General features: G+C 38.9%; 1 protein-coding gene across 4 annotated transcripts; it reads left to right on the top strand.

Moving 5' to 3' along the window:
• Positions 1-20,346: 20,346 nt before the first annotated feature.
• Positions 20,347-27,033, top strand: LOC121322465 (putative methyltransferase DDB_G0268948). 4 transcript variants are annotated; one of them, XM_041262500.1, is made up of 8 exons: positions 20,347-20,714; positions 22,541-22,685; positions 23,497-23,638; positions 24,229-24,389; positions 24,936-25,152; positions 25,498-25,598; positions 26,230-26,367; positions 26,687-27,033. In XM_041262500.1, exons 3-8 carry the CDS (start codon positions 23,528-23,530, stop codon positions 26,772-26,774), a joined length of 816 nt encoding a protein of 271 aa, XP_041118434.1. In that variant the 5' UTR covers positions 20,347-20,714; positions 22,541-22,685; positions 23,497-23,527; the 3' UTR covers positions 26,775-27,033. The 4 variants fall into 4 exon arrangements, with proteins under 4 accessions (XP_041118434.1, XP_041118435.1, XP_041118437.1 ...); XM_041262501.1 differs by having other exon boundaries at positions 22,541-22,689; XM_041262503.1 differs by lacking the exon at positions 22,541-22,685 and having other exon boundaries at positions 20,347-20,557.
• The last annotated feature ends 791 nt before the right edge of the window (positions 27,034-27,824 follow it).

The raw sequence follows: 27,824 nt of genomic DNA, 5'->3' as shown, positions 1-27,824 counted from the left end.
TCTATACAGCAAGGATAGTTTACATGTTTTCAGGATATTGGCAAAAGTGTAATTAATTAATAGGAGTGCTTTTCCAGTATTAAAAAGCACCTTCCTTGAAACCAGCTTGAACTGGCAGCCAGAGCCTGGATCCTTTCAATTGCTTGACTGATGAGTCAGGCATTCCGCTAAGAATAAATCTATAATACATAAACATGACACAGTGCACTAGCTATCAAGTCATCATAATCTATCCTCCACTGGTCACATGCCTCTACTCTGTGCCTGTTATCCCAGTACCTGGAATCTCAGTCCTAGTCATACACGGCCCTATTATTATTATTATTATTATTATTATTATTATTATTATTATTATTATTATTATTATTATTATTATCTGAAACAAAAACACATTGGAAATGGGTTTCTGTTGTTTACTAGAGTGCCACCTAGAGGCTTTTAGAATCAAGGGCAATGAGCAGGCAGAATTCTGAAATGCTCATCTTGCCTTGCTGGTCTGAGCTGATCCAAGCAGATCTGACATTTCCGTTTTTACATTTTGGTACATAATGGTTCTGTACACAAGCTACAACATATATATATTGTATACATATACAAGTTTAAAAAAGAAAGAAAGAAAAAAAGAAAGAAAAGAAAGAAAGAAAGAAAGAAAGAAAGAAAGAAAGAAAGAAAGAAAGAAAGAAAGAAAGAAAGAAAGAAAGAAAGAAAGAAAGAAACAGGCAGTTATATCTAGCTGGATGTCAGTGCAATCAAGTTTGCCCCAATTATTTTCTGAAAGGGATACAAAAATGAAAAAAAAAAAAGCATGAATATTTTAAATCGAGACAGAAACAATTGAGTTGTGGGTATGGTGGGAGCAGTGTGCTGTCTGCTGTTATCATTATGTTTAAAGCCTTTTGGATAACCTTGCTGAATTTCCTGGCAGAACCTTCCCTTTTCCACTCCAACAAGGGCAGGTGTCTGGAGCATATCAATAATACAGCATATACACCTTGCCAGATTTGCACAGTGGGTTAGATATGTGCTTGCTAATGATATGCTAATGGTTGGCTGTCAGGTTTGTAGGTCTTGGTTATTACAGGCTTGGGGAATGAACTAGCATTTTGTCTCTTTGTCTTGCTTGTGTATCATGTGATTAACATACATGGTGTGAGGCAAAAAAAAAAAAAAAAAAAAAAGCTTCTCCAGAACTTTGATTATCATTCTGTTTTGTCCCCAGCCTGTAAAGGATGCCTTGTCATTGGAAAATTCCAGAATTTAATTAAGGAGCTTCTGACTAGAGAGAGAGAGAGAGAGAGAGAGAGAGAGAGAGAGAGAGAGAGAGAGAGAGAGAGAGAGAGAGAGAGAGAGAGAGAGAGAGAGAGAGGTTTAGCAAAGAAAAAAGCAACTTTAAAGAGCAAGAACAGATATCTGGATAATAATTTGTCTGAAAGAGGAGCTGTAAATTAAACCACCATGCCACGTTTACCAATCCTAAAGCTTTAAAGATCATGTATTACACCATTACTCGGGTCTCAAAATAACAGCAGACTACATATGGAGAGACCCCTGGAGATGATATTGGGGTCTATTCTAATGATCTAAGAAGTGGTGAATCTAAATATCGCTGCTCTTTCGTTATATTTTAATCTCTCTGGTGATCACCCCAGGGGTGGTTTACTGACTCATTAATAATACTGAAAACAATACAAACACAGTGAAATGAGGTATAAAAGTGTAGCAAAGAGTAATAAAGCATGGTAAAATGCAGATAAGCATTGTAAAGAATAGTGAGTTTATGTAAAGCATATTGATAAACCTGGGTAAACTATGCATAGTATAACCATGGGAAAATCATGATAAAACTGCAAAAATAGCATGGGAAATTTTTATAAGGGAACAAAAAAAACAAAAAACTTTCCTATAGCATATATAAATATGTTTAAAAACAATATATTGTTGGTATGGGGCACTGTACCAATTGCGGTTCATTGTAAATGGATGCATGGTCAGTGGGTGTTGGGGTGCCAATCCACCGCATCGGAGTGTAATGGCAGGAGAGCCGAGAGCAGTCCTGCCTCCTCCACAGAGCTGTGCTACGCAGGCTGACGGTGTGAGTGATTCCGCTGGTGTCCCTGGCTCTGAGAGAAAGGATGGATCAGCTCATCTCAATCAGTGTGTGATCAGCAGCAAGGAAAGAAATCACTGCAGCCTTTTCTAAATACAAAATAAAAAAGAGTCTGTAACAGCGAGTGTAGAGGCCAGGGTATTCAATCACTCTGCTTCAGAAAATATCAGAGTTTAAACAATTTCTTAAGCTCTTTGCTCTAAAGATCTACACTTGCATATTATAAAAAGGTGATGTTTAGGTGAAATCTATGGAGCACAAGAAGTTTCCCTGCCACTACTTTGAAAGGTTAGCATACATAGGAAACAGAACATGGTACAAATACACATGCAGTGACTGAATGAAATAATTTAGTCAGAATTAACTGAGATTGGGAGAAACTGTATTTACTTTGTGACCATCCCAACCCCGTCACCCAGTGAACATGCCTTTGTGAAATCTGCAAAGTCTTAAATGAAAGACAAACCTGTGTGCCTGCAGCAACCTGAGCGATGGTTTTGTGATGTGGCTAACAGTCCACAGGGAATGAGTTAATTTCAGCTGGGATTCAAGATGGATTTTATAATGTGTGGGGAGATGGACTGTTGAATTAAATTACATCATTGCCATCCCATCAAAAAAAAAAGAGGAACAAGGAAAAGACGCATCTGTACTGCAATAAATCTTGGGGTAAATGACCTGGGTCTATACTAGCCAATTAGAATTGATAAACTGAGGTCTTCGCTGGGGAAAAAGAAAAATAATAATAATAATTGTGAATTCCAAATTTTGAGAAAATCCGGGGTACAAATAATTGGAGATTAAAAGAAAAAAAAAGAATTGATAAACTGAAATAACCACAACTTTGTTGCTCACTGGTTTAGTAACAACAACACCCCTGCCCCCCAATTGCCACAAGATACAAAAATAAAAATGTGGCTGTGAAATTTCATACCAAGCAACAAGTTTAAAATGATCTCTCATTCTCCTCTTTGTTTAAATGATCTCTCATTCTTCTCTTTGTTTAAATGATCTCTCATTCTCCTCTTTGTTTAAATGCTCTCTCATTCTCCTCTTTGTTTAAATGCTCTCTCATTCTCCTCTTTGTTTAAATGATCTCTCATTCTCCTCTTTGTTTAAATGATCTCTCATTCGCCTCTGTTTAAAATGATCTCTCATTCTCCTCTTTGTTTAAATGATCTCTCATTCTTCTCTTGTTTAAATGATCTCTCATTCTCCTCTTTGTTTAAATGATCTCTCATTCTCCTCTGTTTAAATTATCTCTCATTCTCCTCTTTGTTTAAAATGATCCCTCATTCTCCTCTTTGTTTAAATGATCTCTCATTCTCCTCTTTGTTTAAATGATCTCTCATTCTCCTCTTTGTTTAAATGATCCCTCATTCTCCTCTGTTTAAATGATCTCTCATTCTCCTCTTTGTTTAAATGATCTCTCATTCTCCTCTGTTTAAAATGATCTCTCATTCTCCTCTTTGTTTAAAATGATCTCTCATTCTCCTCTTTGTTTAAATGATCTCTCATTCTTCTCCTTGTTTAAAAGATCTCTCATTCTCCTCTTTGTTTAAATGATCTCTCATTCTCCTCTTTGTTTAAATGATCTCTCATTCTCCTCTTTGTTTAAATGATCTCTCATTCTCCTCTTTGTTTAAATGATCTCTCATTCTCCTCTTTGTTTAAATGATCTCTCATTCTCCTCTTTGTTTAAATGATCTCTCATTCTCCTCTTTGTTTAAATGATCTCTCATTCTCCTCTTTGTTTAAATGATCTCTCATTCTCCTCTGTTTAAATGATCTCTCATTCTCCTCTTTGTTTAAATGATCTCTCATTCTCCTCTTTGTTTAAAATGATCTCTCATTCTCCTCTTTGTTTAAATGATCTCTCATTCTCCTCTTTGTTTAAAATGATCTCTCATTCTCCTCTTTGTTTAAATGATCTCTCATTCTCCTCTTTGTTTAAATGATCTCTCATTCTCCTCTTTGTTTAAATGATCTCTCATTCTCCTCTTTGTTTAAATGATCTCTCATTCTCCTCTTTGTTTAAAATGATCTCTCATTCTCCTCTTTGTTTAAAATGATCCCTCATTCTCCTCTTTGTTTAAATGATCTCTCATTCTCCTCTTTGTTTAAATGATCTCTCATTCTCCTCTTTGTTTAAATGATCTCTCATTCTCCTCTTTGTTTAAATGATCTCTCATTCTCCTCTTTGTTTAAATGATCTCTCATTCTCCTCTGTTTAAATGATCTCTCATTCTCCTCTTTGTTTAAATGATCTCTCATTCTGCTCTTTGTTTAAATGATCTCTCATTCTCCTCTTTGTTTAAATGATCTCTCATTCTCCTCTTTGTTTAAATGATCTCTCATTCTCCTCTTTGTTTAAATGATCTCTCATTCTCCTCTTTGTTTAAATGATCTCTCATTCTCCTCTTTGTTTAAATGATCTCTCATTCTCCTCTGTTTAAAATGATCTCTCATTCTCCTCTTTGTTTAAATGATCTCTCATTCTCCTCTTTGTTTAAAATGATCTCTCATTCTCCTCTTTGTTTAAAATGATCCCTCATTCTCCTCTTTGTTTAAATGATCTCTCATTCTCCTCTTTGTTTAAATGATCTCTCATTCTCCTCTGTTTAAAATGATCCCTCATTCTCCTCTTTGTTTAAATAATCTCTCATTCTCCTCTTTGTTTGAATGATCTCTCATTCTCTTTGTTTAAATGATCCCTCATTCTCCTCTGTTTAAATGCTTTCTCATTCTCCTCTTTGTTTAAATGATCTCTCATTCTCCTCTTTGTTTAAATGATCTCTCATTCTCCTCATTGTTTAAATGATCTCTCATTCTGCTCTTTGTTTAAATGATCTCTCATTCTCCTCTTTGTTTAAAATGATCCCTCATTCTCATTTGTTTAAATGATCTCTCATTCTCCTCTTTGTTTAAATGATCTCTCATTCTCCTCTTTGTTTAAAATGATCTCTCATTCTCTTTGTTTAAATGATCTCTCATTCTCCTCTTTGTTTAAATGATCTCTCATTCTCCTCTGTTTAAAATGATCCCTCATTCTCCTCTGTTTAAATTATCTCTCATTCTCTTCTTTGTTTAAATGATCTCTCATTTTCCTCTTTGTTTAAAATGATCCCTCATTCTCCTCTTGGTTTAAATGATCTCTCATTCTCCTCTTTGTTGCCTCATTCCTCCTCCTGTTCCTCTCCCCTGGGGGACATCACTAGTTTCCATTTTCTTCGATGTAGCTGATGGCTGTGGGCACTGATGCATAAGCAATTCCTGTAAGCATTACTGCATGGTTGTTAAGACTGACTACTGGGAGATGCTTTGCACTTTTCCTTCTTAAAGGCAAGTTGGAGCAGTTCTGTTGTTATCATTTATTTTCAATGAGAATATTAGTCTAATATTTCAAGGTCTATTTTAACGGTTAAGTGATGTTCTATTAAATGATGTTAAACCCATTAGGTGCCAAATACATTTTTCTTTGAAACAATCAGAATACAAGTTGTATTTATGTAATTTGAGACATTATATTTAGACTTAACTTTTGTGGTGAACACAATTAGTGTAAGTTATCCTAACAATGTAGTTAAAAAAAAATTTAAATAACAAAAAAATACAAAGTACCCTCTATAATGTCAATGACTATAGAACTGGAATCTTGATACAGAACACCCTCTATAATGTCAATGGATACAGAAATGGAATATTGCTATAACCCTATATAATGATACTGATTGTGATTTCTATAAATAATGTTTAACTGTGGACTGACAGCAGGCATGGTCAGCATTGATACACTCACAGTGCTGTCTGAATTACAATCACATTGCTCATGAAACACTAACACGTGTTTTCCATATGGGTTTGGAAATTGCATCCATTCCTGTTTATGTGTATACTGTTTAAATAATAATCATTTAAAAATGACAGACTAAGTGTCCTGGTAATGTTTAATATGTGAGTGGGAATTGCAAAGATCCCAATCTATGAGATCCATCATCAGCACTTATTCATTTATTTCTTTTTCACTTCTGCTTTAAAATATACAGTAAGCCGGCAGTTTTAATAAATCATTCTTCAGTCTGGATTGCAATTGGCTGCTGCAGTGTCTCGCCAGCACCAGCATGTGACCTCAAGACAGCCGGTGTCAGCAGAATGCAGAGACTCTCTCTCTCTCTCTCTCTCTCTCTCTCTCTCTCTCTCTCTCTCTCTCTCTCTCTCTCTCTTGGTCCCACAGACACAGTCCCCCTACTCCCCCTGCAGCCTGATACTCGCTGAGACCACCCTGGTCTCTCTGGGCTTCATTAGTGATCAGAGGGGTGTGTGTTCTTGCCTGTTTGACACACAGACACTGATGGAAGTATCTTCCTGCTTGACTCTTTCTTGTGTCACGCAGAAGGTAAAGACAGATCTTCTCTGTGTATCTTCATTGATACACATTAAAGCTCGCTATTTCTGTTAAGCACTTTAATAATAATTTGTAACTAAATGTTGTTTCAGCACATTTTGTTTATGTGACTAAAATGTTTAATCATTATCGAAACATGCTGCAAATGATTACTAATATCAAAATAAATAGTGAACTTTAAAAGTGCAAGTAATAAGCAGACGATCACTCTGTTTATGTAACAGGGCGGAGGCTGGACCCAATAACCCATGACCACACGACTCGCGACCCTGCGACCCTGCTACCCCAGAACCCTGCGACCCCACAACCCCGTGACCTCACGACACCGCGACCCTGCAACCCTGTGACCCTGCGACCCCACAACCCCATGACTCCGTGACCCTGCTACCCCGCGCACCGCAAGCGTGCGCCTGAGTGCCTGTGCACAAGGGCAGGCTCATCTGCATTCGTTGTCAATTTCATTGAAAGCAAATAAACAACATTTAATGACAAACATTTAGAGACCTACATTTTGTTTTTAAGTACACAGACTTATATTGAAACATTTCGAAGTGTTTAAATGTAATGTTCTGTTGGTTGTTCCGCATGCTTACAGTGACCCCCCCCCCCCAACACTACTGTGTGCAGTGGTTAATTGAACCGTTTAAATAACATTCAGGGACTGAGGAATGGCTAAGCTAGTCCGCTATATAGATTATAGATTCCTTGTCACAGAACAAATGAGTGGAAGACATGTGAAATGTGATGATCCATACTGGAGATCCCAGGAAACACTGTGCTGCTGGTGTTATACTGAAAAGGAGGGTCACAGTAGGGTTGGATTTGTTACATTTCATTAATTTATCTTTTTTTAAATAGATATTTTTATTACATTTTGAAAGTAATATTTGAACAGATGAAAATCATTCATTTTTGATTTACTGCAGAATGCTAGGAGGTATTTGAATAAGTATTGAATGCAAACACCATTTATACATAATGATTTAGCTGAGAGGTATAGCATTATATAGATTTATGATTGTATGGCTGCAGGGATCCTTGTATAATATTTAGGAATTTGCATACAAGCTGATATTTAATTCCAAGTCATGAACTCAGCAGCTGTGATTCTTCTATTAATTTATCTGGACAAATAACCAAATAAATCAATGAGGTCTGGATACAGGGGAAAACTTTTGGAGTTGCAGCGGTGAGCTACAGAGATCAAGAAATACGACACAGCTTGTGTTCTATTGACTTGATATATCAAATATATCACTGCATACTACAAATGCTCTTGTTTCTCATACATTGTATTAACTATCCCTTTCTGTTTCATTGTAACTAAGCATAATAACATTGTAATTATTTGTAAGTGCACCTGTATTTATTAAGTAACTACTATGAAAAGTGTTATGGGACTGTAAAACTAAAACTAGTCTTGCTCATCCCTGACTTCCATCCCAAGAGAACCACAATCCCTTCCATCAGCATGGCATTATCCAACCGCTGTGCAAGGGCTGTGAGGGGCGGAGGGAGGTCAGTAAATACAGTGAAACCCTTTTTCATTTTGCATTTTCTATTGCAAATCACTTACCACCCCCCCCCCCCCCCCCACCCAAGAGAACAGACCCTTGTTCTCTAATATCACTCTGCTAATGATGGATGGAGACCGTCTTGTCCCCTTTTACTTAAATACATGAAGATATTTCTCTTTAGTTATAGCAGGTTCCTTCAGGTCACAGACAGCGCCGGTCTGTATAACAGAACGTTTCCAGTTCTCTCCTGCCCTGCTCCCCCCGCCTGCATCTTCTTGTCTTTGCTTGTCATGTATGTGATGGATGGATTGCTCAGATCACTTTCTGATGAAATCTTTTTAACTTCATAGTGGTGTTTTCTCTGTTTAGAGCTGTCTGCCATCAAAATGATTGATCTGGTCACTATATATATATATATATATATATATATATATATATATATATATATATATATATATATATATATGTGTCAATCATTACATTGAGAGAGTGAGAGATTGTATATATGTATACACAAAATTTGTAACTTAATTCAAAAGAATATAACCAGCTTTCTATTTTTACTTTTTCTTTGGCCTCTTATAAGCGACTATATTATATTCTCTAGATGATTCCATTTTCAAGGCTGTATTTGAACTTTGCTCTGGTGCAAGTTAATTTATCCTGCATCCACACTACAAATTCACTTCCTGTGTAGCAGGTATTAGGGCTCGAGCAGGTCATAAAGTGAGTGCTGTGCTCAGGTACAGGAGGGGGAGTAATTGCTGCTGCACAGAAACTAAACTATTATGTTGTGGTGTGATACATGTAATATAATTCCCCAGAGTCAAAGAGGAAGGAAAGCCAAATAAGAGATGAGAAAATGTGTTTCAGACTTGGTTACTTTACACCTTACACCACTCAAATTAAAACTGTATTATTTCAAATTACATAGATACATCACACATCCATATTTTGTTGAATTTTTATATCTACAAGGAACAGAAACAGAAAATGTCACCTACAGTATTTTTAAACTTTGTTCTTACTGCAATCCATTATTGTTGCCTTGGGAACGTCACTTAAAAACTAAGAAGAAGACATTGAAAAATGGGAGCAGGATTTTATTACTTGGGTTGAATGTTTCTTGAGCATGACTCCTTGAAGTCATGAGCTTCTTGTAAACACTGCAGGGGGCTCTGGAACACTTTAAAGGCAGTCAGTATTTAAATGTGCCGCTGTTTAGTTCATAAGGTAGACACCCCCTCCAAGCCTGTATCTACATGTTACACCTTAAGGGGATGGTATTTTTTACATCGCAACTATTCCGTAATAATGAACCTCATTGTAACTACAGGTGTAATTACAAGTGTAGTAATACACTTACATAATACATATGAACCCTTTCACTGTGGAATTATTTTTGTCAAGCTGAAGAATGCAAAACAAAGTTATATAATTAAAAAAGGAAGTCCTTTATTGAGTGTGCATGAGAACAGGAAACAAACATATTTGCAATACATACTTTGGTATATATTTTAAAGTCCCGTCAGTAATTGAAGGACTGTAAACAGCGCTACGATAAGGAGTATTCATTTGGTCTGCGCATTCCCTTCCTCTTGCTGTTCACCCTATGGATATCTCCAGTGTGCTTCTCTGTAAGGCTGGCACATGCAAATTGTTCTGCACATTATCTCGCCCTCATTCGTAAGTGGATGTTTTTCCTCTGGGTAGAGACTTAAAAACCTTTTAGTAGTCATTTAAGATGCGTCCCTTGCAATCTGATGTTTGCTGCTCTGTTTTGCTCTATAAATGTTTTTGTTTTTCGCTCGCATTTTTGATGTCTTTGTATGCGGCGTGATTTACGAAGCGAGAGGTACTTTGGCTAGGATAAATGCCTTCCTTCACTCACAGATGCTAATTGCTTTTAAACCCCGACATTTCAGGGGTTTCTGCACAAGAGCTTGTGCACGTGGGAATGGGATGATCTACGACAGAGTCGGTTTGGTGAACCATAAATCAAAGGAAATTGAATTAGATTGTTTCAAACGACGGGATAAAACAGTAGTGTATTTAGCAATTTCCTGACTGCATTTGACAGATCTTCCATTCGTGGTTTGCTGATGGACATTTTTAGCCTGATTATTCCGAACACAGTGCAGTTTTTTTTTTTTTGCAGGGGAGATGACAGTTCTTAACCACATTCGGATTTTTAAAGCAGCAGTCACTTATCTCAAATTGGAATACCACAGCATCCTGACTGAGCCAGCTTTAAAGCTGCAGTGTGGCGGACTCGTGTTCATTTTAACACTGTAACCACTAAGCGGATTCTGTGGTGTTGCCATTCCAGTTTACTCTTAAATCTAGATAACAGTGAAACAGCACTAGAGTGTATGTTTAAAATGCATATTCTTTCTTACACTGGTCTTGTATCACAGATTAGAAACAGCACTAGAGTATGTTTAAAAGGCATATTCTTTCTTACACTGGTCTTGTATCACAGATTAGAAACAGCACTAGAGTGTATGTTTAAAATGCATATTCTTTCTTACACTGGTCTTGTATCACAGATTAGAAACAGCACTAGAGTGTATGTTTAAAATGCATATTCTTTCTTACACTGGTCTTGTATCACAGATTAGAAACAGCACTAGAGTGTATGTTTAAAATGCATATTCTTTCTTACACTGGTCTTGTATCACAGATTAGAAACAGCACTAGAGTATGTTTAAAATGCATATTCTTTCTTACACTGGTCTTGTATCACAGATTAGAAACAGCACTAGAGTATGTTTAAAATGCATATTCTTTCTGACACTGGTCTTGTATCACAGATTAGAAACAGCACTAGAGTATGTTTAAAATGCATATTCTTTCTTACACTGGTCTTGTATCACAGATTAGAAACAGCACTATGTCTCCTATTTACTGCAATTTTGCAGCATAGAATGGTTAGAGCAACACTGTGGCAGGGCATGGGCCCTGCACATGTAAATGTGTGTGTGTGTGTGTGTGTGTGTGTGTGTGTGCGCGCGCCTGGAGGGCAGGTATTACTATCAACTTAACATATATATATATATATATAGCTTGTTGTCGACTTTCACTCTGTGTTTTGTCTGACTGGAGTTAGAAATAGTAAATACAAATATAGTGAGAGTCAGTGAGAAGTTCCCACAAATTGTGTGTATGTGTCATTGTTGTTGTAGATATTTGTATTAGTTTCAGAGCAGAGATTCAAACTGAAATCCCTGCGTGGTGTCTGAGTTCCCTGCTAACAAGCTCCTGTCTCTGCTATTCCCGCTGCTATCCTTGACCACAACGCTCCCCTTCCTCCCGGGATCCGTACGCGACACATACCATGAAGGCGGTAAGTTGCATTATTGGTTACCCCATGCCCTCTTCTGGTCAGTCTGATGAACTGCAATATTTTAATCACCTAAGGCCTGATTCTTTTCATTATCTGTGTGAAATAAATACATAATTTAGTTGTCTTGTTGAAGAAAATGCAGTCTGACATTGTCTTTATAAACAGCTTGGATTTCTAAAATAACTGTGTTTGGAAGATTTGAGCGTGTCCCTTTTTAATATTCCATTCTGTGGTCTAAGTTAGATTTTAAAAACAACTTGGCTCATATGTTGCACCTTTTGAAAATCAAGTGATACTTCCTAATACTGAGGAATGTATTCTTTGATGCCAGATTGAGATTTAGCAATGTGTTAAATATTCCGGAAGCCCTGCTCTCATGTGTAGAGACTGCAGGAACTCATTAGCTACTGAAATTCACAGGAATTAGCCACAAAAAACAACAACCCCATATTTTGCAACCTGATTTTGGTGGCCTAAGAAAAGAAGTGATGTATTGATGAGTGTCTTATAGTGTTTATAGTTCTTCTAAAATATCTTAGTTATTAAAAATACAAATCGTAAAACCCAGATATCTGTCTGTCTACTATCTATCGGTCTATCTATCTGTCTGTCTGTCTGTCTATCTATCTATCTATCTGTCTGTCTGTCTATCTATCTGTCTGTCTGTCTATCTATCTATCTGTCTATCTGTCTATCTATCTGTCTATCTATCTATCTATCTATCTATCTATCTATCTATCTATATCTGTCTGTCTGTCTATCTATCTGTCTGTCTATCTAGCTATCTATCGGTCTATCTATCTATCTATCTATCTATCTGTCTGTCTATCTATCTATCTATCTATCTATCTATCTATCTATCTATGTATGTCTGTCTGTCTGTCTGTCTGTCTGTCTATCTATCTGTCTGTCTGTCTGTCTGTCTGTCTGTCTGTCTGTCTGTCTGTCTGTCTGTCTGTCTGTCTGTTTGTCTATCTGTCTGTCTGTCTGTCTGTTGTCTGTCTGTTGGTCTATCTGTCTTTCTGTTTGTCTATCTGTCTATCTGTCTGTCTGTCTGTCTGTCGGTCTATCTGTCTGTCTGTCTGTTGGTCTATCGGTCTGTCTGTTTGTCTGTCTGTCTGTCTGTCTGTCTGTCTGTCTGTCTATCTGTCTGTCTGTCTGTCTGTCTGTCTGTCTGTCTGTCTGTCTGTCTGTCTGTCTGTCTGTCTGTCTGTCTGTCTGTCTGTCTGTCTTCTGTCTGTCTGTCTGTTTGTTTATCCTTTGACAGACAGCAGACAACAAATTCTGTCTATCTGTCTGCCTATCTGTCTGTCTGTCTGTCTGTTGTCTGTCTGTCGGTCTATCTGTCTGTCTGTTTGTCTATCTGTCTATTACTCTAGAAGAAGAAAAATTAAACCCATAACTCAAGTGTAATTCACATTACTATATCACGAGTACATTGTGCTAAATGTGTTTACAGGAATTTGAAGATAAAAAAACAACTAATGTAGTTGCTGATTATGTTTATTGTTTTTAAAGAAACCCTGCTGTGCGGCACAGAGAGCTGTTACAGTAGTATGCACCCTATACACAAGCCCTTCTAGAGCATAGCATCTTTACAGAGCAAGACCTACAATGCACCATTCAGTGATCACTCAGAATCACACTGCAGCCAAGATAGCACGAACAAAACATCACTAATAAAAATAATGCATTTTTTAAATGACATAGAAGGTACATGTCGAATAAGCTTGTTCTCTGAGAAAGCCCCAGAGTTTCACAGCCCTTCTCAGACTCTGTCCCACGAAACTGCCCTTGACTGGCCCGCCTGTCAATGTCTTGTTGTCTTGATGCTTGAGTAGACGACTTCATTGCTTGGTGCTACCTGCCAGGGAGTCAGTAAGCAGGGTTAAGGACGGTATAGCTTCATTTAAAGTTGAAGTATTGGTTTAACAATGCAATACTGTGAAAAGTGCCTCAGTACATCACAGGTTCAGACTATCCAGGTGTAGACCAGTGTCTCATCTGGGTTTAAAGTCAAGGGTGCTTTACCAGCCCATGGCCTGTTTCATTTCATTTCATCAAACACACTGTATGGTGTGGCACTAAAACTATTTTAAGTCATACCATGGAATCATCTTTATCTGTAGACAGAGATACACACACATACACACACACACACACAGACACAGACATAAACACAGACACACACACACACACAGACACAGACATAAACACAGACACACATACACACAGACACGTACACAGAGACACATGCACACACACACAAAGGGATAACGGAGATTAGACTGAGGACCAGTGCTTTGATTTACAAAGTGGTAATGTTGCAGCACTGGCAGTGATAATAGATTCCTTAATGTAATCAAGAAAAAGCATATTGCATGAACAGTCTATACAGTGTTTGTGTTTCTGTTTCACATGCTATGTGTAGAAGAGACTGCCTGGTTCAGTATGTGATAATAACCACACGTGTGGGGATGGCCTGGCTTTGCCACTCATGAGTTGGTTCTCCTCTTTTGTGTCATAACAAGTTGTATTCCCATACTGAACCACGCAGCTACACAGCAAGCACTGGAACAGTGTCTGACATTCTGTCCACGGTATTAAACTAGATGGGTTCTCTTCTAAATCAGATCAACACTGACACAACAGCCTTCACCTTGTAAGGAGAGAAATGAAACAGAAACTTCACTTGGAAGTATAAACTTTGAGAAACATGATGAAGCCTTACCCTGAACTGTGATTAGGGCTATGCTCACAAAGACATAATTTTCAGTATAACAGGTGTATATTCCAGCATCTTGAAACACTACAGGTGAGATGTGCAGGGGAAAGTGGTGCCCATCATAAGCTGTCACAGGGGATCTGATGCGCTGCCCGACACCTGGCCCATATAGCTGTGTTATATTTGCTTGTGGATCGGCAGATGAGTTGGACTTCACACCTATTGGCACTTTCCCGGCAGTGTGTACTGGCTTTCAAATGTAGCTGAAAAAGTTCAGCTAAGGCAGGATTGCACGCAAGCAGCTGTTACAGACTATAGGCAAGTAACTTTCAAAATGACTGTCATAAATGTAGGAACTCTGTACAACACAGGTACATCCCATACTGCTTATGGGGGTAGCATATGTGAGGTTTGTATCTGTGGATAGGAGTGAGTGTACAGTGACCCAGTGTGAACACTGGTGATCCTTAGAGCTGCCTCTCTCTGTGCTACTGCAGGGTGGGTCAAAGCACCTCAAAAGCATGGCACTGTACACAGTGATTGCTCGCCTCTAAAAGCTTTTTCAATCCTTTCATTTCAATGTGAACACGACAGGGTTAGGGTTAGACACTTACATGTTTTAAGGGAACATACTTACATGTTTTAAGGGTCAGCGTATTGTAAAAGCCATGCAGATATGTTTCTTTTTTTAGTAATTCACAGCTGTAGTTCCCTGTGCTGTGTTCATCCACATTCTGAATGATAATGACGGCAGTGTTGTTGTAGTGACACTTGGTGGCTGCACTGAGGCTCCCCTTGTGTTTCCACTGAAGTCTGCTTGATTCAGGGAGTCTTGAGATGATGCAGGCCCAAGTAACATCATCTCCAGGAGTGACAGAAGCCCACTGAAATGGAACACCTGCAGTATCAAAGGAAATGGGGAAATATACAGGACTGCAGTGTAGTTATGCTGCATGGATAATTATATTATTGTGAAATATACAGGACTGCAGTGTAGTTATGCTGCATGGATAATTATATTATTGTGAAATATACAAAGTGTAGTTATGCTGCATGGATAATTATATTATTGTGAAATATACAGGACTGCAGTGTAGTTATGCTGCATGGATAATTATATTATTGTGAAATATACAGGACTGCAGTGTAGTTATGCTGCATGGATAATTATATTATTGTGAAATATACAGGACTGCAGTGTAGTTATGCTGCATGGATAATTATATTATTGTGAAATATACAGGACTGCAGTGTAGTTATGCTGCATGGATAATTATGTTATTGTGAAATATACAGGACTGTGGTGTAGTTGTGTTGTTGAATGTATGCTGTGTACATGTACTTGCAGCTGTTCTGTAAGGATCCCCTTTACACATTGGATAAGTTCTGGATTTTCAAACACTTCTCTAGACCATTTCAATTCTAAAAGTAATAGGACACCAGTTATAAATGTCATTAAAATGTATAATGGTGCACATACAGTATATATGTACTTTTGAAAGCAAAGACTTCAAACATTGCCAGAACAGTGGAGTTTGGTTGGATTTGTTTAAAAGTATAATGGCCAGCATTTTCAAATTTCGATTTGATGATCAAAGTTCCATTTTCCCCATCGTCAAAGTTACTGTAATAAATACTGTGTTTTGAAGTCCTTGTTCATGAATATTGGGCTCCAGGGTAACTTTTTGGTGCTTTACTGTTATGAGCTGGACCTTTGTAAACCTGCCATCATGTGGAGTCCACTCCCAGACAAACTTAGTTCCTCTGATTTCCATCGGCACAGTGAGAGTAACAGGTGTCACCTCATCAATCAAGGAAAGATCTTGAGAAGGCACTGAAACAAAAACAACCTGTTAAAAGAATCTCTGACTCTTCGGGTGGGTACTTCAAACCTTGCATTTATGTATTTTGTAAATGCACAAGCACGAATGCACATACTGTTTTTATACATCTTCTTGTATGGATGTTTTGATTTCAGTGAAAGCTGAGATTCCAGGGATATCTCCACTGGAGTCTATTCATTGCCAGTGTTCTGAGATTCCAGAGATATCTCCACTGGAGTCTATTCATTGCCAGTGTTCTGAGATTCCAGGGATAGCTCCACTGGAGTCTATTCATTGCCAGTGTTCTGAGATTCCGGGGATATCTCCACTGGAGTCTATTTACTGCCAGTGTCCTGAGATTCCAGAGATAGCTCCACTGGAGTCTATTCTATTCAGTGTTGGGACACCTCTGCTGGGTGAATACCTCATGCATGCCTACTGACCACATCCCATTGAAAAGAGGGACAAACAAACTAAACACTATATATATATATATATATATATATATATATATATATATATATGGTATATATATAGTTATATATATCATGTACGTCAATATATATACATACAATATATATATGTGTATGCATAAATATATATTATATATTATAGATATAATATAGATATATATATATATATATATTTATAATATATATATTGCGTTCGAGACAGCTAGCTCTGTCTTTTCAAGCAAGTTGATTGTTGATGATGTTTAATGTTTAATAATGCAATGGATTCTTTTCACACTATAAGAAACTAAGACGAGAAGACAAGCATATCAGTACACCGAAGAAGGCAAATGTTTGCCTGCTTGACTTCGTTCCTTACAGTATCTGATTGATTGGTTCTTCTCCCACTATTGTACTTGCACTAGAACAGTTTGTGATGGACACAATTCCAGCCACACCCATTGCACACAGCACAGCAGTGGCACTCAATTCCAGCCACACCCATTGCACACAGCACAGCAGTGGTACTCAATTCCAGCCACACCCACTGCACACAGCACAGCAGTGGTACTCAATTCCAGCCACACCCATTGCACACAGCACAGCAGTGGTACTCAATTCCAGCCACACCCACTGCACACAGCACAGCAGTGGTACTCAATTCCAGCCACACCCATTGCACACAGCACAGCAGTGGTACTCAATTCCAGCCACACCCATTGCACACAGCACAGCAGTGGTACTCAATTCCAGCCACACCCATTGCACACAGCACAGCAGTGGTACTCAATTCCAGCCACACCCATTGCACACAGCACAGCAGTGGTACTCAATTCCAGCCACACCCATTGCACACAGCACAGCAGTGGTACTCAATTCCAGCCACACCCATTGCACACAGCACAGCAGTGGTACTCAATTCCAGCCACACCCATTGCACACAGCACAGCAGTGGTACTCAATTCCAGCCACACCCATTGCACACAGCACAGCAGTGGTACTTAAAGAAAGAGTAAGGTGTGGGTCAACGTGGTGTCGTGTCGTCAACCATGAGTTAAGGTCGGTGTAACGTGTAACGTGTGTCACAGCATGAGCAAAGAGGTTACGCGACCATACAATGTCATCGCAAACGACCTTCTTATCAAAAGGCTACATACGTAGCGACAAATCTTTCCGAGGACCTAGCATTCCGATTTACACATCATACTTACATTGAAAATAGGTTACTAAACTAACTTTACTCCTTCATATAGTGTTAAAAACAGCCAATATATATATATATATATATATATATATATATATATATATATATATATATATATATATATATATATATATATATATATATATATATATATATCACACACACACACACACACATCGCAATTGTAATTGAAAGACTTGTGCAGTATTGGGCTGCATGCTGCCAGTAGACAGATTAATCCCCAGTAGTGAGGCATCTTCCCATTACCTTCTCTCTTTAACATTGTAACTGGTTGATAGAATTATCTTTCTTAATAATTTCACACAGGGTTTGAATCCCAGGAGCACTGTACTTTCCCAAATGTTTCAAAATTAAACAGTGAGCTGTCATAAGCAAACGACATGCAGCAGGAAATGTGCAATATCTGTTATATTTTCTAACCACGGGGTTCCTTTTTCCTGTTTGTAAGTGAGCCTGTGGGGGAGGTAGCTGTCAGCTTCCTTCTTCCCAGGCCAGTCACTCTGTTACAGTCCACAGATTCCTGCCCATCCCTAACATACAAAGGCTCAATCACAATTCCAAGGTAAAACTCTACAGTCAGGTAGACAAGCGTTTTGGCTGGTGCATTCACCAGTGCTGTGTACAACTTTAGCTAATAAACTGAAAAACACACCCATTCTGCCATTCTCAACTCAAACACATGCCTCTTCCTACCACATTCACTGTGTGTGACGTCAGCTGCACGACTCGGGCACTGCAGTGGAAACAAAACCAGGGTCCTCCTAGGCTGAGCCGATTCAGTGCGGGCCCGGCGCGGCTTGGTTTGCAGTGGAAATATTTTTGTCTTTGAATGCTAATAATTCCACCAGATAAGCAATGTTTCTGACGCTGTGAGTGTTGTACACAGCAATGTGACGTGTACATGATGTTTGCCGTCAGTAAGGGGTGCAGTTCCCAGGATTTGGTCCTGCAGATTTCAAATGAATTTCTGCTCCAATGCAGCCTTCAATCAGCCCATTCCCTTGTTTTGTGATGCTGGTGATTTTTCATTCTGATCTCACCTGTTGTTTTCCTTAATGTTGCCTTGTATTGACCAGTCCTACCAGTGGCGTCCAACAAATCATAAGAACATAAGAAAGTTTACAAACGAGAGGAGGCCATTCGGCCCATCTTGCTCGTTTGGTTGTTAGTAGCTTATTGATCCCAAAATCTCATCAAGCAGCTTCTTGAAGGATCCCAGGGTGTCAGCTTCAACAACATTACTGGGGAGTTGATTCCAGACCCTCACAATTCTCTGTGTAAAAAAGTGTCTCCTATTTTCTGTTCTGAATGCCCCTTTTTCTAAACTCCATTTGTGACCCCTGGTCCTTGTTTCTTTTTTCAGGCTGAAAAAGTCCCTTGGGTCGACACTGTCAATACCTTTTAGAATTGTGAATGCTTGAATTAGGTCGCCACGTAGTCTTCTTTGTTCAAGACTGAACAGATTCAATTCTTTTAGCCTGTCTGCATATGACATGCCTTTTAAGCCCGGAATAATTCTGGTCGCTCTTCTTTGCACTCTTTCTAGAGCAGCAATATCTTTTTTATAGCGAGGTGACCAGAACTGCACACAATATTCAAGATGAAGTCTTACAAGTGCATTGTACAGTTTTAACATTACTTCCCTTGATTTAAATTCAACACTTTTCACAATGTATCCGAGCATCTTGTTAGCCTTTTTTATAGCTTCCCCACATTGCCTAGACGAAGACATTTCTGAGTCAACAAAAACTCCTAGGTCTTTTTCATAGATTCCTTCTCCAATTTCAATATCTCCCATATGATATTTATAATGTACATTTTTATTTCCTGAGTACAGTACCTTACACTTTTCTCTATTAAATGTCATTTGCCATGTGTCTGCCCAGTTCTGAATCTTGTCTAGATCATTTTGAATGACCTTTGCTGCTGCAACAGTGTTTGCCACTCCTCCTACTTTTGTGCCGTCTGCAAATTTAACAAGTTTGCTTACTGTACCAGAATCTAAATCATTAATGTAGATTAGGAATAGCAGAGGACCTAATACTGATCCCTGTGGTACACCGCTGGTTACCACACTCCATTCTGAGGTTTTTCCTCTAATCAGTACGGAGTGTGGTAACCATCACATCTTGTGTGGTTCTCACGTGACTTGAGAACCACACAAGACAGGGTCTATAGGCATCTCCTCCCTGTTCAATGACTCCTGTCTCACTCTCATGGTCTAATTGTTTGACACTGCATGGCGCGCACTTCTTCATAACACAGTTCAGGTGTGCAATACTTCTGAAACATCTAACCACCCCATTATTAGTTATTTACCTGAAGGAACACGTTTACAACAGTATGTTGGTAGGAATCAAGGCCACAAACGGTACGTATCACACAGGCATACCGGTATGAAGCAATAACTGCATTGATTCCAATGGAATTGTGCTTCTCATTAGAAAATAACTACAGAATGTGCTATTCAGATGAATTTGTACTCCTCCAGTGAAACTACTACTACTACTACTACTACTAAAAATAATAATAATAATAATAATAATAATAATAATAATAATAATAATAATAATAATAATTGTAACCCCTATAAATTGCGCTATCACTTTAAAAATATAGTGATGTAATATAGTTAGAATGCACCACATTCACATTGACGGGTTTGCTGCACATAAGCTAAATACTATTGGACAGAGCTCATCTCAGAACCAATTAGAGGTCAGATAGTGGAATTGAGGGGTGGGACTTGGCGTCAGACAGACTGAAACGGAAAAGTTTTCTCTGAAGAAATGTTATCCGAACGATATGTTCTGTGCAGCAGTTAGGGTTCCTTACGAATCTAATATCGCTAAGTAAACAAAGCGTTTGCTGTAGAGAGTGTCAAGAAGTGCCATTCGCCATTTTAGAAGCCAGTTTAAAAAAACACACTGAAATAATTGTGCTGCTGGCGCTTGAAGGTGAGACTGATTCCCAGGGAGCGGCCGGTTCGACCCGGAGAAACCCCTGGCAACGCTAGAAAACAAGATTTACAATCCGCGCTGTGTGTTTGTGTCTACGAAACTGCATTGGGTCGGCTGGAGAAGGAAAAGACCTCTGTTTGCTGGTTGGCTGGTCGTGAGTACGGTGCATCAAAAACCCAGTTTAGCTGTGTGTGTGTGTGTGTGTGTGTGTGTGTGTGTGTGTGTTTATATATATATATATATATATATATATATATATATATATATATATATATATATATATATATATGGAAAACACCAGAACGTCGCATTTTATTTGAGTAAATTAACTTTAGTTAATGCGATCTGTGTGTTGTGTGAATTAATTCTGGTTTATGATTAAATAACAATTCCTATTAGAGAATTTATTTTAAATTTCCCTTGTAGTAGGTGGAGGCATCACATTAAAAAGCAGTTCATACATATATTCTAACAGACTGTTAAGTACTAGGAATCCGTGGATATATATATATATATATATATATATATATATATATATATATATATACACACAACATGCATAGTACACTAAATACAGTGGAGAGTGCATAATACATGAAATAATACATTAAATACAGTTGAAAGTGGATAGTACATGATAGTAATATAATATGTAAAATAATAGCTGCAACACAGCAGCTAATAGCAGATAACAGGCTTAAAGAGCATGGAAAGCAAGAGGGAACAGGTGGTGAGAGTTGATTTAAAGCGAGCGACAGTGGGAGTATCATGCACCAAAGGTGGGAGAGAGTTCCAAAGAGTAGGAGCCATGAAGCTAAACGAGCGTTCTCCAAGTGTGGTGCACTTTTGCTTGGGGATAACAAGCAGGCCAGAGTCGCAGGACCTCCGCTTGCGGGCAGGGACATAAAGTGGAGGCATCGCTGGGATCTCGTCATTTTGTTAGAAATAGAGCATCAGTATTCACAACTTTGGCCCGGTATTGAATGCCACTGGTACAAGCGTGAGCCGGTCTGCAGGTACCGCGGAGCGAGCACAACTGCTTAGTTAGTGCAGAGGTAAAGGATTGGACTCTGCAGGTGTCTTATTAGTGACCGGTCTACTGGGAGGCATCAATGTAGACTTTATTGAAGAAACCATGCACACCATCAAGGTCCTGGGACGTGTGAGAGTAAGAGGCAAAACATAACTTAATTCCATTATGAATAGTTTAATGGTATTGTGTTTGTACCCAATGAGTTCCCAATAAAGTACTGCCACCTGGTGATCTTGCAGCCTGGAAGCTGGTGGTGGCTGATGGAACAACCACTGACTCTGCTGAAGGTATTGAAACCTCAAGCTTTCAGGAGAGGCTTAGACAGGTATTGCAGGAAGAAGGGAACATGATGCGTTAAGTTCAGGCTTTATACACAGCTGAAGCATTGCAAACCATGTCCCCTCAAGACATCATTTGTGCAGTTGGAGATGTTTTAGAGAAGACTCAGGACCAGTGACTATTGCTTCCAGAAGCGAGTGCAGTGTTATCGGTGGAGTATGAAATCATCTGCCCTTGGGGAAAGGCATCTTCATGATTGAGACACCGACTACCATAGCGCTGCCAAAGGGGGTGTTAGTAGAGTCATGGTGTTAGAGTGCGGAATGAGTCGATGAAAGATACCACATTGCAGAGTGGGACAGTGCTAGCCCACCTATACCAGACGGACTCTGTAGCTCTGGCTCAAAGACAGGATCAACAGTTATCTGCCCTTGATCCCCAGCTGTTTGATTTTGGAACATCACCTGTTCTGAAGACGTGGAAAGAGAGATGCATAAGCGAGAGAGTTGAAGTAAAGTTTTTTTTCAAAAGAAATGTTATCCAAACGATATATTTTTTACTGCTGTTAGAATGCCTTACAAATCTAATATCCCCAAGTAAACAAAACTTTTGCTGTAGATAGCACCATCTGTTTCTCTCAAGAAAACATCTCTCATTTGTCATTTTAGAATTCAGTTTAAAAAAACAATTAAATTATTCTACTGCTGGTGCCTGGAGGTGAGACTGATTCCCAGATAGCACTTGTTTGTGTCTACGAAACTGCATTGGGTCGGCTGGAGAAGGAAAAGACCTCTGTTTGCTGGTTGGCTGGTCGTGAGTACGGTGCATCAAAAACCCAGTTTAGCTGTGAAAATATATTTTTTTGTTGCTTATTTTACATAAATAAGTGAAGGGGCATCTTGTGTTATTTCTTTCTTTTTTTAATTTTTATTGCCACTGTGTACGCGAGCACCGGTTCAAGCCTGCGATGTTTTTTATTATTGCTGTGCGTGTGTGTCAGCACACTGCAGTGCAATAGTTTAATTGTTATGCAATGCAACGCCTGTCGTTTTGAGGAGGTATATATTATATATAATGTGTGTTTGTGTTTTGTTAATTTTATTGTCTGGAAAACACCAGAACGTCGCATTTTATTTGAGTAAATTAACTTTAGTTAATGCGATCTGTGTGTTGTGTGAATTAATTCTGGTTTATGATTAAATAACAATTCCTATTAGAGAATTTATTTTAAATTTCCCTTGTAGTAGGTGGAGGCATCGTATTAAAAAGCAGTTCATACATATATTCTAACAGCCCCGCCAATTACATTGAGTCAGGGGTTCTTTATTCAATTATTACTAAGAGTGGAAGGGGTGCTACATCATGATAATAATAATAATAATAATAATAATAATAATAATAATAATAATAATAATAATAATAATAATGTTAGATTGTGTTGCAAGTCTGCAGTGTGCATGGGTATGCAACCTCTAATTTCAATTTACAGCAGTAGAACATTAACTCGCTGGTAACTTTTAGCAATATAGCTGTCTAACTAGGTAGAGTTTTGAAAGCGTTCTCGTTACAGAAGACAATGATTAACACAGAAATGTTGAAAGCAGCTTTGCTTGCTTTTTTGCAGTCACTTTATCTAACAAAGACAGCGAGGAGAGATGTCTTTCCGGCTATTCGAAGGGAAGGAGCACGCCGACATCTATCAGAAGTACCGCTTTGATCCCCCTGATGAAGTCAAGAGTGTAATCCTTAATTATCTGGATAAAAAAGTGAGGAAAAACAATGTATTGCTGTGAATTTATCAAAACTTTCAGACAAGGCAGTGTTACTGAACGGCTAGCGCGGTTCTCAAATTGGAAATTATAACGGCTGCAGTCTAAATTATGTCTTAAGTAAATTCTGGGGGGGATGCATGGGATTTTAATTATTTAGCTGTATGTAGTCAGAGTACATGTTTAGGCATGAAAAAAGATAACCTGATGGTAATTCGTTTATACAGCAGGTTTTGATTTAAAAATAAATAAATACATTTACATTATGTTTACAAATACATTTTAGCAAAAGGTGGTATGGGGGGGACTTTTGATCTCCTAGGTTAATGTTACTATGGTGTGATTCTCAACTCGGAGCCGACCGACCACATCTTATGGGGTAGATTTCTGCAACTAATGCTGTCGTTTCATTGACATATATGACGCTCTGTGGTCCTTTTGTCGTTACTCTGTTAGCTAAAACTTGACTTGGTTGTAGAGAGGTGGTTTTAAATATTACCGAATGTTTGAAACTACCCGCTAAAATTGGCTTTGATACTAGTCAGCTAGTACTGTAGCTTTTTCTTGTGTATGTCTCTGAATTTTAGAAAGGCAGGCCTCATGTCCTGGCTGTGGATCTGGGCTGTGGGACGGGTCAGAACACCCGAGTTTTAGCCCCTCATTTCCAGAAGGTGGTGGGGATTGACGTCAGCGAGGCCCAGTTAGCAGTGGCAACGAGAGTGGCCGGGTTTCCCAATATCTCTTACCGGTCAGTGGAGAGTCTGTGATAACACCTGTTACTGTGGGTATTATATCAAAGTTGTACAGAAATCCATTCAGCTTTTGCCGTCACTTAGCCCTCCTTTCACAGTTATGTTGTCTTTCCATTAGATTTAGCTTTTTCATGTAATGTGGAGATGGAAATAAGACTCCCATTGCATAGCATTTTGATCCTATTTCTGGTTTTACTGTGAGTTTAATAAGACACAACCAAGCTGGTTACCTATATATACACTGTGGCTAATCAAGCTTGTAGTAAAACCAGGAATGGGTGAAACTGCTATGCAATAGGAGTGTTATTTCCAGCCCTGAAATTCCGTCACGGGTGGTGAATCTTTAAGAGCAATTTTAAGAGTTTGTATTAAAATATTTTACTGATGAAAAACATATAACTTTATTAATAGTGGTTTTGAATGCTGGAGCTGCAGGGCTATTTGAAATACATATTTAACTGAACAATGGAGCTATTAAAGCAATCTAAGTTGACTGTAAGCAGGGCTTCAGTCCTCTCAGCCTCCCCCTCCTCTCTGTGCAGGGCCGGTCCTGCGGAGGACCTCCCGTTCGAGGACGGCTCAGTGGATCTGGTCACGGCTGCCTCGGCGGCTCACTGGTTCAATGCCGACGCCTTTCTGAAGGAGGCTGAGAGAGTCCTGAAGCCCAGGGGCTGCATTGCCCTGCTGGGCTACTCCACGACCACTTGTGAGCTCCACTGTAAGGATGGCACTGGTGACCTGACTGAAATCCTCACTGAGGTGAGCGGTGTTGTGTAGCGGGGCTGCTCTGTGAAAATGCAATGTTACATTAGATAAGTCTGTATCACCTGCAAGCATAAGACTCTTTGATCAAACTTCAGTGTATGGGCTGGCGGTTGTATAAATTGCTTATTCGTGTTACATATTCAATAAGTTTACAGTATATTTTATGTATAACATATATAAAGAAGTTGTTTAGCTTTTAATTGAATTCAAATGCAGTATAGTGCCCTGCTGGTCACTGAATGTCACCATTGAACAGGGGGAGCCCTCTGTATTTTTGGGTTGAATCCTCCTTATGGGGAGACTATTTTAAGTTTGTTCTCTTGTGTTTATGTCACACAGTTGTGGGATTGCCTGAAGCCTTATGGAACCAAGCAGTGGGACATTTCAAACTCAATGTTGCAGGAGATATTTGAGGCCATCAGATTCCCAGAGAAGGAAAGGTAAAGTGGGGACTAAATGTCACAGAGGTGATATCAGTGAAACCAATAGCTGTAAGAAGCACACTGCTGGGTTCAGCTGATGCCATGCTGGGTTCAGCTGATGAAAGCCAGTGAAACGCCCCTGCTGGATTCTTGTGATTTGGTTTCCATTAGACTATGCAAACGTGCAGTCTGTACTCAAGTAATCAAGGACATGAATAGGGGAACTTCTTCATTAAACTAGTTTGTTTGTTCAGATGTTTGGTATTGAAAATGTCAGTGCATCTGATCTAGCAGTTCTTCACAACAGGGATAGCACACACTGGCCATTCAATCTTTGGCCCCTCATTTTGAGATTGCATACAAAGGGGCCCCGTGCCAATTGTGTGGGGTGTTGTGATATGAACTGTAGACCATTGAGGACTAAGACTAAACTCATTACAGGTAAGAGGCAGGCACATGTGAATAGCTAGCTCAGACATAATGGTTCTTAGTGGTAAAAGTCCATAGCTGAGCAGGACTGCACCACCATGCAACCTCAGATTTCTTATCAAAATCATACTGCAATAAACAACTCTCTTTTTTTTTTTAAACATATTTGTACAGATCTTTTCCTACATTATAAATAACTGTATTTTGGGGTTTTCAACAGGGTTGAAAATATAGCTGTAAAGACTCCTCTATCAGTGTGTGATTTTCTTGGCTATATTCAGTCCATCTCCATGTACCAGTCCTACTCAAAGGCAGACCCGGAAGCTGCAACGACCATGATACAGAGAATCCAACGGAGGTAACTCAGAAAACAAAGCTCTTTACCAATTGAAGGAGGTTCACAGTTTGTAGTTAATACCAGTAAACAGTGTATAGCGTTTATCATAAGAGCAGGAGAACGTCAGCCACTAAAATACAAAACTTTACCATTGATCTTGAAAGGAAAAATAATACATTCAAATAGCCAATTTTTATACAGAATGAGTGCTGAATGGACAGTACAGTAAAATAGTATATTGAATCTCTTAATAATCACACTGTGCCAGGAGCTAGGGGGTCCTTCTGAAAAACAAGGTTTTAAAAGAACGGTACATCAATCAATCTCTTGTATTCTGTAGGCTTCTGGAGGAGATGGGTGTCTCTGCTGAGACAGAGCTGGAAATCTGGCATCAGTATTTCTGTGTGTTGGCATCCAAGCCTGAGTAAGATCCGGAATTACTATGACCAGAGCTGGGATCTCATGAAGAAGGGGAATATTATGTGCTTGACTTCCAGATACAAGAAATTAGTATTTCAAAATCACGTCCTAAATTAACTTGGGTATTTTAATTTGCTTGTGCTAATACATGTTGAATCACGCTACTCTTCATTTGGAGTTTGTATTTCATTTTACTCTTGTATCTGCCTCCCTGAGTGATTGTACGCACCATAGTACTCCTGTGAACAACATTAAAATGCAATGTAATAATACATTGTTTTGTGCTTTTATTTTATTAATTTTTGTGTTGTGCATTGCAGGCCTGTCACATTTGTCCATGGCTAAGACGCTAGGCTGGAAACACAAGTTTGTGCCCTTAGCTGCCACAGATTAGACTAAACGAATAGACCCCAATGATTTCAGCGTATAATAAATCTGCTCCTAGCGGTTGATCAGTTAATGACACTGACATCAGCATAAGATCCGCACTCTCCTCTCCACTATACAGCTTGCTCTCTAGTTGAGTAGTAAGACGTTCTTTGAACCGTATGGTTCGCGGTTTGGGTCCAGCCCTTGTCTCTCTTCATAAGCGCATTTTGCAGAGATGTTCTTGGGAATTACTTACTGTGACCTATGGTAGCAGGGTTCTTCTCAGGCTTTTCACTTTGCCGGGCTAAGGTACTGTCGCCGCCCAGCTGAAGAACCCCAATCTGCCCGTCTTGCAGATGCTAGTGTGCCTTTAACGATAAGGATTGATTGGGCTGCTAGCAGTCTAGATCACCTGCATGCGCAGTTAAAAACCCCCCTTGGAACCACATGACAGCTGTGTTACGTCTTAACACTAGATTTAACCAATCAGAGAGTTGAATGGTTGGGTTTTCTGTTTTAAGCACTTGAGGCTGAAATGTTAAAATGACTGCTAAAAAAAAATAGATTATTTTCTAAGCGAAAATAATGACAATGTGGAAATTACCAAACTGAAGTGGATGATGAAAAAGAACAGCCTGATTATAGTGAACAAGGAGCGACTTGAAGAAAGCGAACTGGGCCAGTGCATA

This window comes from Polyodon spathula, chromosome 10 (genome assembly GCF_017654505.1).
Source record: "Polyodon spathula isolate WHYD16114869_AA chromosome 10, ASM1765450v1, whole genome shotgun sequence".
NCBI lineage: Eukaryota > Metazoa > Chordata > Actinopteri > Acipenseriformes > Polyodontidae > Polyodon > Polyodon spathula.
This window is presented reverse-complemented; position numbering and strand designations above follow the sequence as displayed.